Source organism: Chrysochloris asiatica, unplaced genomic scaffold (genome assembly GCF_000296735.1).
Source record: "Chrysochloris asiatica unplaced genomic scaffold, ChrAsi1.0 scaffold00238, whole genome shotgun sequence".
Lineage (NCBI taxonomy): Eukaryota > Metazoa > Chordata > Mammalia > Afrosoricida > Chrysochloridae > Chrysochloris > Chrysochloris asiatica.
The window spans coordinates 405,126-418,936 of record NW_006408756.1 but is presented as its reverse complement, the minus strand read 5'-3'; the positions used below and the strand labels follow the sequence as shown (position 1 = coordinate 418,936).

Here is a 13,811-nt window from a genome sequence, read left to right as displayed (position 1 = left end):
TGATACAATTTGATGAACTTGACCTACACCTAGGGATGCAGTAGCTCAAAAGAGGGAACAAATCTTTACAGCAAGGATCATTCCCACCCCCTTCATACACAAGAGTAGACAGGGATGGGCAACTTGGACATTGGCTACCCAAACTGGGGGGCTAGAAAGGCCAGAAGTGACTGGTTTACAAGCTTTCAAGAGGGAGCCTAGATCCAGAGGGTGTGGAGGAAGGTAGACTCTCCACTGAGTAGCATCCAATCTGTCTGGGCGGGGCTGATGAATGGAGATGCAGATAGGTCTTTTGTGATACAATAGTGAATAATCATTATCAGGACTGATTGTGAGGGTTGGAAATGTAAAGGTAGACGTTTTATAGCAAAAGGAGGGGAGTGATTGACTTTGCAGTCTAGGAGTGAAGGTCCCTGGGACCATCAAGGGAGAAGAGTGGAGAGCGGGACCCTACCCAGAGAAGCAGTGACACCAGAGATGGAGGCAGAGACGATGACATGGAGAGACGGAGCGGCTGGGGACTTCAGACCCAGAGAGGGAGAGGAGCTGTGTGCTGACGACCCGGGGACAGGCTTGCAGGGTATATATATATACCCTTTGGTTGTTTGATGATGCATGGAGGGGATTGTAACCATGGCAATGAAATGATATATGATAGGATGAATATAAAGCTAATGTTCTCTCATGTAAACTATCACATAATTCACAATAAAACACTAAAAAAAACACCAATGACCCCAGCGTCACCACCCAGGAGGGGGAGGGGACACAGGGATGCGGCAAGAATCTGGCCCCCTTTCTGCATGGTTCAGGGCCAGCACAGCTGGTGAGGACCTCGGATGGTTGGCAGTCCCCGACCACCTCCTTGTACCAGAAGAGGCCTTTCCTCCCCCTTCCTTCTGTAAACAAGATATGCATTTAAAATTCTCCTCTTAAAGATTCAGCCGATCTTCAGTGATGCCAAGCCCCATCAGGGACTATGGTCCAAGCTGCCACACCCCAGCCTGGCTGGCCAAGGCAGAGAGAAAACCAGTGCCTTGGCCACACAGACAGGGACCGTCCCACGCGCGAGCCCACAGCCTCGCTCCTTTTCTTAGCAACTCGGCCTCATCGAACAGAAGCGTTCCACGGTTGCCTTGGAAACCCAGAGGGTTTAAGACTTTAACAAAGTGCATGGCTTAAATCACTTGTTTGATTCTAAAAACGCCTTCTGCTTGATGCTACATGTCAACACTGAACTCGCCAACTCAGAAGCAGCTATTTCTTCATAGGTTAACAAACCCTCTGAAGACAAAGGTGATGCTCAAGCCATGAGTCTCCAGCATCGTGACCATCAGTGACATAAAGGACTCGTGCGTGCAGTAAGTTGTCCCTTGAAGGTGAGAGAAGGTGCCGCTCCCTAGCAACAGCCCCCTCGTCCCCCTCTGTGCTCGTTGGAACGTTCCACAAAATCGAACAGCTCATCCCTAAGTCATTCAGCCGCTTTACTGCTGCTTTTTAGCTTTTAATCAGAGGAGGTGAAAGACCATCTTTGACCTGACACCCATGCAGCTCCCCTTGTGGTTTACACTTGTAAACCTCCTCTCACAGACACACCTATGCATCTCCCCTCATGGACACCTGTGTGCCTCCCCTTACAGATGTGAGCTATGTGACCCAGCACACAGATCTCTGTGCACGCCCCGCTGTGGGCACAGCCATGCCCCTCTTGTCATAGGCACCTGTGTGAGGACAGGTACGGGCACCCCCACTTGCTTCGAGGATGATGAGGACAGCCGGTGCCCCACATCCGCCATAACTGGTATTCACATGTTCAGCACCAGTTTCAGCAAGTATCTATTCTTTCCAGTCTGGGAGGCAGAGAAGTGTCCTTCCAAGGGTGTGAGGATGACCACAGGCAGAGCCAGAGAATCCCACTGAAACTGGACCAGTGGGCTGTGTGGGGCCCAGGGGAGCCACATGAAGGCCCCCCCCCACCAGGTGCAGTGGCTCCAAGAAAAAAACACAGCATCTTTTAGGCAGGATCTCTAGAACCAACATTCACTGGTAAACAGATGACGCAGGAAACCCAGGGCTGTGGGGCCCATGGCCGAGCTTCCAGATCAGTTCCAGCCGGGACACACCGGGAGTCACATTTGCATGACCACTAACTCCACACTGACCACAGAGACATGGAGAGGCAGAAACTGGGGCCAAAAACCCAGGTGCCAGGACCACACACGGTAATGGACCCTCCTCCCTGCCTTCTGTCACCTCTTCCATACTTCCTAATTTTAGCTTTAAATTTTTAAACATTTTTAAATGATCAAACTCAGTACTTATGGGAGGTTTTCAAATGCAAAGCAAATCCTGTGTCACACCTGCCAGCCCACGCTGCCCCCATACCTCAGTCTCCCTCACCCTGGCCCCCATCCTCCTCACTTCTTTCCCCATCCCTCTTCCCCACCGCAGACCCTCACACCCCACCCACAGCCTGCCACCTCAGCCCCTCACCCTCCACAAGGCTGTGAAAGCTCTTTCCGAGTCTCTCACTCTCCTCTCCAGATCCTCAGCTTTGGGGAGGCCCCACCTGGTAACCGGATCAGCCTTGGAAGGCGTATTCTGCACGCCACGCCCTCCGGTGGAAGGGGTGATCCAAGAGGTTCCGGGGGTAAGCCCACTCGGGTTGCTCCACTCACAAAGCGAGCAGCTGAGAGGCCACCACCCTACGGACCTGGGCCAGCAGTACCACCCCCAACAGCATCCACCACCCACGAAGCTTACTTGTGTCACGGCTGCTGAATGGCCAGCCTGAGGTGGGCAAGAAGGAGGGCACCGGCGAGCCAGCCCGGCTGTCGGCCTCCACCTGCTGCGTGATGTGGCGGACGGTCTCCTTGTTCTTCCGGTTCTTCCTGCGACCCGTGGGCTGCCAGCTGTCCCCACTGCCCTGCTCTGAGAAGGTGCCCTGCAGTGCCCCATCCTTGCCCAAGGGTAGCTCAGTGCCTTCGTAATGAGACGGTGACACCTGCTCCTCCTTGACCCGCAGAGGCATGTAGCCCATGTCCCCTGGCCACAGCGGTGGGGCAGACATGTCATCCTGACCGTCGGCCCTGGGCTCTGGGTCCTCTTTGCCATAGCTGCTCCCACCTTCATGGCAGCTGGCAATGGCTGAGTCCCCGGAGGAGTTGGCGGGACTCGTGCGCCGAGCCAACCACGGGGAGATGCTCCGGCCAGCCATTACGGCGGAAATGAGAGCGTCGGCACTGCTGTTGGAGGGGGCGCTCATCTCGAAGTCGGTGAGCTCGTCAGAGGCATCGGCCTTGATGCTGATGTCCAGGGCGGCCTTGATGAAGTCATGGCATGCCTGCACAATGTCTGTCATCTGCAGGAAGCTGGCAGCAGACATGACCTCGATGACGTTCCTGCTGGTCAGTGCCAAGTGGGCCGAGTACATGAAATCGATGATGGCCTTGAAGCCTTGGGCTGTGACGATGTCCAGGTGGGTGACTGTGGCCTGGTCAGATGTTTTCTGAACCTGGCAGTAGAGTGTCTTGAAGTAGCGGCTGCTCCCAAGCAGCACATTCTTGTGTGCCTTGAAGACCTTGCCTTCGACGACAACGCACACGTCACAAAGCACGCCGTGATGCCTTTGCTCGTTGAGTTCACGAAGCAGATGCCGGTAGTGGGACGCGATCTCCATGTCTTCCTTCCGGTTATTCATGGGGCTGCTGGACGCCTCCGCTTCTACAGGTTCTGTGGGGCGAAAACCAGAGAGTTACCAGCGGTGCTGCCTGCAGTGCGCCAACTGGTGGCCAGGAGATCTGCTGAGTGGGCGGCTGGCGTCAGCCATCTCCACAGCCACCAGTGGTGGGGGTCCGTACCTCCTGGACCCCAGCTATACAACAGGAAATACCTGTTCACCCTCTACAACAGGGGCAGAAGGGAGACTGACGAAGAATGCATGGCAGCAAATAACAGATGGCATGAAGGCAGATTCCTGAGTGTGGGGTGTTCCACAAAGTACCTGGTTTCCAGTCAGTCCCCCTGAAATCATGAGAACACCCGTCAACAGTCCGACTTTCCTGTCCAAACTGAAAGCTGAGGTGAAAATAGCCCTTAGAAAAGAACAACTCCCCACACACCCCAGACAGTACACACTCATAGCCTCTAAAATTTCCCCAAAATCTGAGCTGGAAACACTTCCTCAGGGAGCACGTCTCCCCAAAAACCTGTGGGACCCAGGAAGCCAGACCAACTCCTGGAGAAGGTTCCACGTCCACAGAGCATCAGGTGCCAGTAGTGGGCGCTGTTTTAGAACACTCTGGAGTCCTTTCCACTGTCGCCCACCCCCTGGTCCTACTGGACTCTCCCCAACCATCTCAGCCTCTGCCTCTCATTGTTGTCCCATGAAGACAAGTTGGTGAAGCACAGTATTGCCCTAGTCATTGTTCTATGCTTCCACCAGACAGGTCATAGAACACACAGGAAGGCCAAAACTGATTCAGTAGGCATGACAGAGGTGTCCTCCATGAAGACATCCTAAGCTGCTACTTTCGGCCACCTTGAAGAAAGGGGACTCGATTTCTCTCACTTAAAACACATCTTTCTTTATTCTGTTTTCTTACAACACACAACCAGTCCTTTGTCAGTACAAAGTATTTGCTGGCAAACAGTCCCTGTGAGGAAGTGGTCATCTATCCAAGTACTGGTGAAGGCCCAGTACCATGAGTAGTGGCCAACACTCCCAGCAGCCTGTCGCCAGGGCTGGTCCCCACTACCTGCAGAGGCAGCAAGCTCCCAGCCTCTCTGGAGACCTGCTGACCCAGCCTTCCCTATGTCCTTTCTGATGGGGCCATGGCCACCACTGCAAGGCAACCCACCTGAGGGTCTGAGACCCTAGGGCCACAGACCCTGGCGTGGTGACCTTCTAGCCCAGGAGAGGAGGTGAGGACACATCCCTTGCTCCAGACCCGGTGGCTGCAGGTGTGTTCTGCACCTAGTGAGAGTAATTTCCACCCAGGTGGTGGAGGGGCTGTGGGCACAGACCTCCATGACCAAAACCCCCAAAGCCAGTGGGTCCAGAGTGTTGAAGTCAGTGGGTTGGGCAACTTTACTCGTCTTAGGCAACTGTAAGCAGAAATGTAATCAGAACCTGAGGGAGGGGCTGAAGTGTATTTTAACATGAGGAAAATGAGATTTAAGCACAAAGCATCAGCTTACTATCCAAGGCTATGAGCGACTGACAGTCTGAGGGGACACATCCAAAACTGCAGGTCACGGTTCATATGAGGAAGCTGTATATCTTGCTATTTGATTCCTTAGGGAACAAGTGTCCTGGTGTGGTACTGTGGGATAAAGTAAGGTCGGTTTCAACCACAGCATTTCTAACTCATCAGATGCTCCTTGGAGACTCTACGGAAGATAGCTATGACTTGGACCTGACTTGACAACACTTAACAGCAACAGTATGAAACAAGAGTGCCCTGGGAGCATAGTAACTGCAAGGTTAGCAGTTCAAACCCATGAGCTGCTCTGAGAGAGAAAGATGAGGCGATCTGCTCCCGTACGATTTACAGTCTTGGAAACCCTAACGCACAATTTGCTCTGTCCTACAGAGTTAGTTTGAGTTGTAACTGACTTGACAGTTGTGAGTTTGGGTGGTTTTTTGTTTTGTCTTGTTTTTATCGAATAAGAAATCTCTTTACTGCCTAGTAAAACACATCCTGTAACAACCAGAAATGCAATGAAAAGCAAATACCAGTCTCATTTTATAAACATAGTGACAACCTCACAGGACTTGTGCTTCTAAAATAATTTCAACTCACATAGAAAGTTCTGAAGTTAAAAAGCATTACCCAGTCACGGCTGCTTAAAGTCAGTTATGTATTTCCTAGAGATTTTGTCATAAGGAAAACAATAAAATTCTCATTTGGGAAAAAAGCTAGTAGAGGGTAGAGGTTATTGTGTGGTGGAAGTGTTAAGGATCGGCCTCATTTTCCCAGCCACAGGAAGTTACGAGGATGTTTCCGTTTCAGGTTTCAGGGTCTGTCATTACGGCCAGACGCTTGGGGGGTAAAGTCACTGGTACTGCAGCATTGAGTGGCTGGAGAGACCTTGTCTCCCAGCTGCCTTTTGGCAGCTGAACCCTAAAAATGGAAACATTCTGGGCCTTATCACAGCAGTGTGACAAGAAGGAGACAGATGTGAAAGTACAACACGCTCACCACTCTTTTCTTTGAGGGAAATGATGGAAGGACCTTGTCCTGGTGGAGTACAGTCTGATGGATGCACACCTGCTCACAGACATACACCTGCTCACACACCTGCTCATACTCCTGCTCACAGACACAGTCGTATTCACAGTATTCACACCTGTTCACAGGGTACACAGCTGTTCACAGACATACAACTGCTCACAGGATACACACCTGTACATACAGAATGCACACCTACTCAAAGACACAACTACCTACTCACAGACACACACTGCTTACAGGATACACACTTGCCCACAGATGTACACCTATTCAGATACACACCTGTCCACAGGATACATACCCACCCACGAAACAAAACCTGCTCACAGGTACACACCTGTGCACCAATATATACCTGCCTGTAGGGTACACTCCTGTTCATTCCTGATGCACAGCTGCCCACTGATACCTAACCAGCCACACACTGCACACCTGCTCACGGGACACACACCTTTGGATAGGTATTTCCTTCTTTTCTGAATGACCCACTGCATGGGCTCACAGTTAGTTCTGCGTATTCAGGAGGTCACTGGTGGGTATGTTCTGTGGATATGGAGCCTGTCATTGTGGGCTAAGGATGGGAGACCAAGGGATCCAAGACAACACAGTAATTATGCAAGTCCTATCATTGCTTCCAAGGAGCTCTGGTAGCGTAGTGGTTATGAATCGTGCTGTGAACCGCAAGGTCAGCAGTTCGAAACTACCAGCTGCTCCGTGGGAGAAGGCTTTCTGCTCCCGTAAAGATTTACAGCCTCGGAAACCCTGTTCAGGGACGCTATGAGTCGGAACCGACTCCACAGCACTTAACAACAACAACAACAACATTCTGCAGCATCCTGATGTGGCATTGCAGGATAATGCACTGGGCTGCAAAGTCAGCAGTTCAAACCCACCAACCGCCCTTCAGAAACCCTACACAGGGTTGCTATGTGTTGGAATCGACTCAACAGCACTTAACAACAACAAACTCAAAATGAAGTCGTGATGTAACCCTGCGGGATTATGCTTTGAGCAGAAATGTCGGTGGTTCAAACTTACCAGCCGCTTTTCAGAAACCCTGTATAGGGTCCCTGTAAGTTGGAACCAACTCAACAGCAACAACAAAGCTCCAAATGGGAGTGTGGTGCCTCTAAACAATAAACACAGGACTGAGAACCACAAGGTCCACAGTTCGAGCCCACCAGTTGCTCCATGGGAGAAAGATGAGGCTCTCTGCTCCTGCAAAGATTGGAAGCCTCAGAAACCCTAAACAGGGTCGCTATGAATCGGAACCCACTCAACAGCGCTTAAATAACAACAATAACAATTTCACAACTGGAGGCAAAGCTGTCAGCTGCTAACCAAAGGCAGACAATGGGAGCCCACCAGCCACGCTGCTCTGCAGGTGAAGGACCGAGCACTCTCCCCTCGTAAGACGACAGCCTAGGAAAGTCTCTGCGTAGTATACTATCACCTGTGGTCTTTATGAGTCAGAATCCACTGGATGGCAACACCAACAAATCCCAAGATACTCCAGTTGCAAACAGAATCTCTTGTCATTCAAGCTTCAGTACAAGCACTTGAACTCCCCCATTTAGAACATTCCAGAATCAGAACCTCCAACAACAGGTCACCTCTCCGACCGCCAAAGCAGGGCTGAGCAGTACAAGGGTCTGATATTAAAAAAAGAAAGAAGCCACATCAAGTCAATTCTAACTCATAGCGACCCTATGTAGGCTTTCCAAGACTGTAAATCTTTGTGGAGGAGACAACATCTTCTATCTCCCGCAGAGAACTGCTAATCACCTAACTCACAGCACCGTTAGGGCTCCTTGTCCTGGCCACATGGAACCACACACTCAAGACCAGGCACATGAGCACCTGGGTTTGGGTGGCAGGAGGGTGGCAGCCTAGTCCAGTCAGCAAACCACCTTTGAATCCCACAGGCCTAGGAAAAATGGATGTGATCCTGTCAGTGTAGGTCAGAGATCTGAAGTTCAAAGGCGTTGTGTGCCTGCCAACAGTCTACAAGTGAGCCACCATGGAACCCAGATCCCAAAGCGACCATTCCAGACCCCAAAACCCAGGAATACCTGTGTGCCTCCTGCCCTTTGCTGACACAACACAGAAATCCAGGGCTCAGGATGTGGGGTTGAGGGTCCTGGTAAAACAGGCCACACTACATCCCAGAACACGGAGCTCTAAGTGAAGGTTCTGGCTGTCCCTGGGGGAATGATATGGCTGTCAGCTGATCCCTCAGATAAACTGCACTGGGGTCTGGGAGGTCCCACCACATAAGGTCATCTTAGAAGTAGCAGGACACAAGATACAGTTTAAGAATGCTCTCGGTCCTATGTCCGACGATCAAGGGACGGAGGGGAATTGATACCCAGAAGCTCTACTACTGAAACTGTCCATTTACTCTTCTGCCCGCCATCCCCATGTGACTTTCAGTGTTTCATGGGGAAAAGCACGGAAATCACGGTGTCTGAAACTGCACAGGAACTCTGAAATTGGACACTGTATGTTCAAAGTACTAAGTTAGGGAAAAGGATGGCCTTTCCCCTCCCCTCGTTCCAAAGGAGCTCTATTACATGGCTATTTATTGTCCTAACACAAAGGTAGAATAATCTATGTCAATTGGAGCTGTGTCCCTGCTACATCCAGACTAACTCCAGGTCCCAGGAACTAACTTGGACAGATGTTGTGCTACGGCTTCTGGGCTCCCCCTGCTGGCCGGGGCTGGGTGGACAGCCAGATTCCCAGCCCCGCAAGCTCTCCTTACTTTTAAAGCAAGGTCCTTGGAACGCCATCAAGTCTTAAAACAGGTACATCTTTCTCAAATCTATCTTTCCACATCCATACCTCACCTCCCTTCTCTTTTTACTGTTTTAAAATGTCCATAAAATTTAATCTAACACACAGTCATTTTAACATGAAAGCCGGATGCCATTAGCTCTGGAGCTAAACTGGTTCTGGTCACTGATGACCAAGCAGCTCCCTGGGGCCCCACAAAGCAAGTTGGTTCTACTACTCCACAGCTGTTCTTGTTATTTTGGTGAAATCTTACAAATGGGCAAACGTTTTGAACAGACAATTCACAAAGAAGGTATATGAATGGTCAAACATGCAAAGATGCTTAACATCGTTAGCCATGTGGAGAAAGGCAATGAAAACCACCGTGAGGTATCACTCCGCATACACTCTATGGCTAAAATGATAAAGAATGACATTAGCAAGTGTTATCAAGGACCAGGGGCAAGTGGAACTCTCATGCATGCTGATGGGTTTACAAAGTGGTACTATCACTCAGCAGTATCTTAAAAAAGCACACACACACCTACCATATGACTCAGCCATTTCATTGCTAGGTCCACCCAAGAGAAATGAAAACATATGCCCATCAAAGACTTACATGCTAATGTTCATTACAGCATTATGCATAATAGTCAAAATTTGGGAATAGCCCAAATATCCAATTAATAGAGTGATGGAGGTGGTGATGTGCCATTGAGCTGGTTCCAACTCACAGCGACCCTCTATAGGGTTTCTGAGGCTGTAAATCTTCGTGGGAGCAGAAAGCCTCATCTTTCTCCTGTGGAACAGCTGGTAGATTCACACTTCTGACCTTGTGGTTAGCAGCCTAACACATAACCCCAAAACACTATCAGGGCTCCTTAATCAATAGGAGAATAGAGACATAAACTAGAGTCTATCTAAACAATGGACTGCTGCTTAGCAATAAAAGGAAACCCATACAGACATAAAAAGGGTTCCCCATGGTGCTGCCTTGACCATCCTACTCAGGAAGTTACCTGCGAAACAGCATGAATGGATCTGTGCTGAAGGCAAGAAACCAGACAACAGAGCATCCAATCTCAAAATTCACCAAATTTTAGAGAATGCAAACTCATCTACCCACAGAGGCAGGCCAGTAGGTACCTGGGGTGGAGGCAGAGGGGCATTATAAAGGGCCACAGACACTTTGGGGGTGAAGGATGTGTGCCAGAGCCTGATTCTACAGCTGGATTCATGAGTATAGACGTCACTCACTCTTTAAATGAATGCAGTTGCTTGTATGTGATTCCTCCTCAGGGGCCTAGCTGCCATCGAGTTGGCCCTGACTCATCATGCCTACCCCATACATGATGGGGTCAGCTGCGGCCCACCCCAGCATCATCTCCAGCATCAGACTAGGAAGTGATCCATGGGGTTTTCATTGACTGATTTTGGAAGCAAATCACCAAACATTCTTCCGAGTCTGGGAATGTTGACACCTGTTCAGCATCATAGCCACACACAAGCCTCCACTGGCTGAGTATATATGAGGTGCATTTGTCAGGAAGCAAATCCAGGTTTCCTATAGGTGAGAATCCTATCGTAGCACCCTCGCACTGGAGTGCTAGCTGCTAGACCCCAACAAACTGCTCTCCTCGCCGCTCATTGCTGCAAGGTCCTACCGCCTGGCCTGTCCACTCTGTAGCCTCACCACTCTTCCCTCCTGCACTTGCTCACAGACCTAGCTTTCAGTTCCTTCAGCTCAGGCCCAGCCTCACACACACAGCCTCCCACTACCCTCTTCAATGTCACTTCCTGCTCGGTGCACACACAAGCACATTGTGTGTGCGTGCTGAACTCCCCTCTCAAACACCTGTCTCAGGGCTCACAGGAGGTGAGACCTGCAGAAAAACTGTTGGATGGAAACTGATTGCTCTGGAAACCTTCGCCCAATTCACAATGAAACAGTTTTTTTGATCTATCTCTAGGGCATCAAATCGACAACTAGAGGGTAGTGATGCACGTTCATGAGAGGAAGCCATTAGAAAAGGAGGGTGAGATCGGTTGTGAGCAATGTGATCAAAGATGAGACCAACGCCACTGTCCATGCAGAAATCGCTGAATTGATGTATGTTCTGTTGTGCGCATTCTCAGCAACAACAAAAATAAAATGAATTACACACATACAATTTTTAAAGACATACAGCATGAGCAGCCCCTTCCATCCCTAAACTGTAACAGTAGCCCTCCACAAGTCTTATTAGCATGAAAATTTTAGTTCATATTATCAAAAACCAGACCCTAACAAGTGGTGCTGATGTGGAGAACCTGGAGCCGTCCATTGCTGGAGAGAATGTAAAATGGTGCAGCCACCGGAGAATACATCTGACCAGACAGAACCACCTGCTGTTGTTGGTGGTGGTTATGTGCCATGGAGTTGGTTCCAAATCACAGCGGCCCTGTACAGGGTTTCCGAGGCTGTAAATCTTTATGGGAGCAGAAAGCCTCATCTTTCTCCCGCCTGTATGACCCAGTAATTCCACCCCTTGGTATGTGCCCCAGATACCTGGAAGCAGGAACTCAAACTAATTCTTGTCATCTCCATCCATTATTACACCAGTCACAAGAGCCAAAAGGTGAAAACAAGCCAAGTGTCCACCAACAGATAAACTCGATGTGCCCATCCACACAATGGGGCGCTCCCTCAGCTGTAAGGACAAATGGAGTGCTCACATGTGGCGACGTGGAATCCGTCATGCCGAGCGAAATAAATCAGACATAAAGAGTCACGTACAGGACAAGCCCCTCACAGGAGGCACCCAGAGTCGGCAAATGCAGAAACAAAGTTGGTTTGTGGGCACCAGGTGCAGGCGGGGGAGAGGATTGGGTACAGGGTCTCCTTTTGTTGTTGTTGTTGTTAAGTGCTATTGAGTCGGTTCTAACCCATAACGACCCTGTATAGGGTTTCTGAGGTTGTAAATCTTTACATGAGCAGAAAGCCTCATCTTTCTCCCATGGAACGGTTGGCAGTTTTGAACTGCTGACCTTGAGGTTAGCAGCCTGACTCGTAACCACTACGCTACCAGAGCTCCTTGGCAAATGTAATTAGTGCCATGAAATCAGCTAAGGCAGCACAGCTTTGGTGTATGGTCTCTGCCACAGCCCGGTCCAGGTTAGGTTTCCTCAGAAATGAGTCCAGATCCACATAGAAGGGGCAGGAGAGAACAGGGCAGCCACATTCAGACATAGAAGTTTGTCCAAAGAAGACCCTGAGGCGCTGCTACCCAGGGCTTATGGAGAGGCTCCCATGAGGTGGAGCCTGAGCAAGAGAGGCCCAACTTCCCAGCAAAAACCTGAGACTGGAGGCAGGGGGGAGGCCTCACAGTCCTGCAACCACCCAGCCCAGCCTTCAAGTGGGTGCTACCCGGTGACCACACAGCCTCCCTAAGGATCCTTCCCAGTGACCACCCAGCCCGGCTCCTCAGTAGTCCCCACCAGGCACCACAGGTGAGGAGCTGGCCAAGTCCAGTCTGATGCCACAGGAAGGCTGCCGTCACCCAGCGTCTAGGGAATCTGATTGGTGGTCAGAGCTGTCACCGAGCACTTCCACCAAGAATCTGCCAAGTGGCCAGGAAGGGCGGGCAACTAGACCCCCCTGATAAAGACTTTGAGCAATCTCAGGAGGAGGGAGGATGAGACCTGGCCCAGGACCAGACAAAGCACAAGGTGGGGACCAGGAGCAGCCCAGCCACAGGGCATTCAGGCACAACTCAGGAGTGGGGTCTCTGTGGGGACCAAGTACCTCAAAGAGCTCTGGTTCCCCCTCCACTCACCTAGAAGCTCAGATGCCCCCCCTCTCCCCACTCCACAAGAGAGGGAAGGGAGAAGGCCTCTCATGGGACAGAGCAGAGCTTCCCACGGGGGGTGGGCAGACACTCAGAGTCTAGGGGTCCACACAGCCTGGGAGCCATACTAACACGGCAGCACAGCATACCCGGAGTGGAGTGAGGAGTCCGGAACCAGATAATGGGGTCACAGAGCGATGCACAGGGCGAATGCCAGTGAACTGCACCATAAAACAGTGCAAATAGTCAAGTGCTTGTGACAGAAATTTCACCAAGACCTTTTTATAAGTTCAGGCTTCCTCCAAGTAGAGGAGGGTGAGAAGGCTCAGGCCCTTGGGAAAGGGCTGCCCATTGACCCACTGACCGGCCCCAGCAGCAGGAAGACCCAGCTCTTCAGCATGTGCACGGCGGTGGGAAAGGCCTGGTGGGCAGAGGGTCTCATGCATGGGGGTGGGAAAGGCCTGGTGGGCAGAGGGTCTCATGCACGGCGGTGGGAAAGGCCTGGTGGGCAGAGGGTCTCATGTCTCCTGCGTGGTCCTCTATAGAGACTATAACAGTGACGGGGAAGTAACCAGCCTGAGGGGATCCGTAGGCACCAGGCACCTGGTCTCAGTGAGCTGCTGCGTTATCTTAGCCAGGGGGTGCTAGATGACCCCGAAATGGACCCCAACAACTCAACTTAAATGTTGACATTTTAAATGTTTAAACGTTTCGGGCATAACTTAAGATTTCAGAGAAAAACTTGCGTGTATAAAGCTGGCAGAAACGAACTTAAAGTCACATACCCGAGAAGGTGAGACAGATGCAGCTGGCTGGGGCTACCGCTCTGGGAGCAGGGCTTTCCAGGGGCCCTCTCCCAACTCTGGACTCTACTTGAGGATCTGCTCCAAGGAAGTAACCCAAAAGGAAATGCGTTCAAAGATGTGCCTAGCATTGCTGTTGAAGCAGTGGAAAGTTAGAAACCACGAGAGGC

The 13,811-nt window shown here is 50.8% G+C and overlaps 1 protein-coding gene across 1 annotated transcript in view; it reads right to left on the bottom strand.

Annotated features, from left to right (window-relative positions):
- The window catches only part of ZBTB46 (zinc finger and BTB domain containing 46), a 40,707-nt gene extending 37,007 nt beyond the window's left edge, over positions 1-3,700 (bottom strand). Inside the window, exon 1 of the mRNA XM_006873334.1 lies at positions 2,764-3,700. Coding sequence (XP_006873396.1) covers positions 2,764-3,700 — 937 coding nt within the window. The remainder of the gene's footprint in view (positions 1-2,763) is intronic.
- Positions 3,701-13,811: the final 10,111 nt, after the last annotated feature.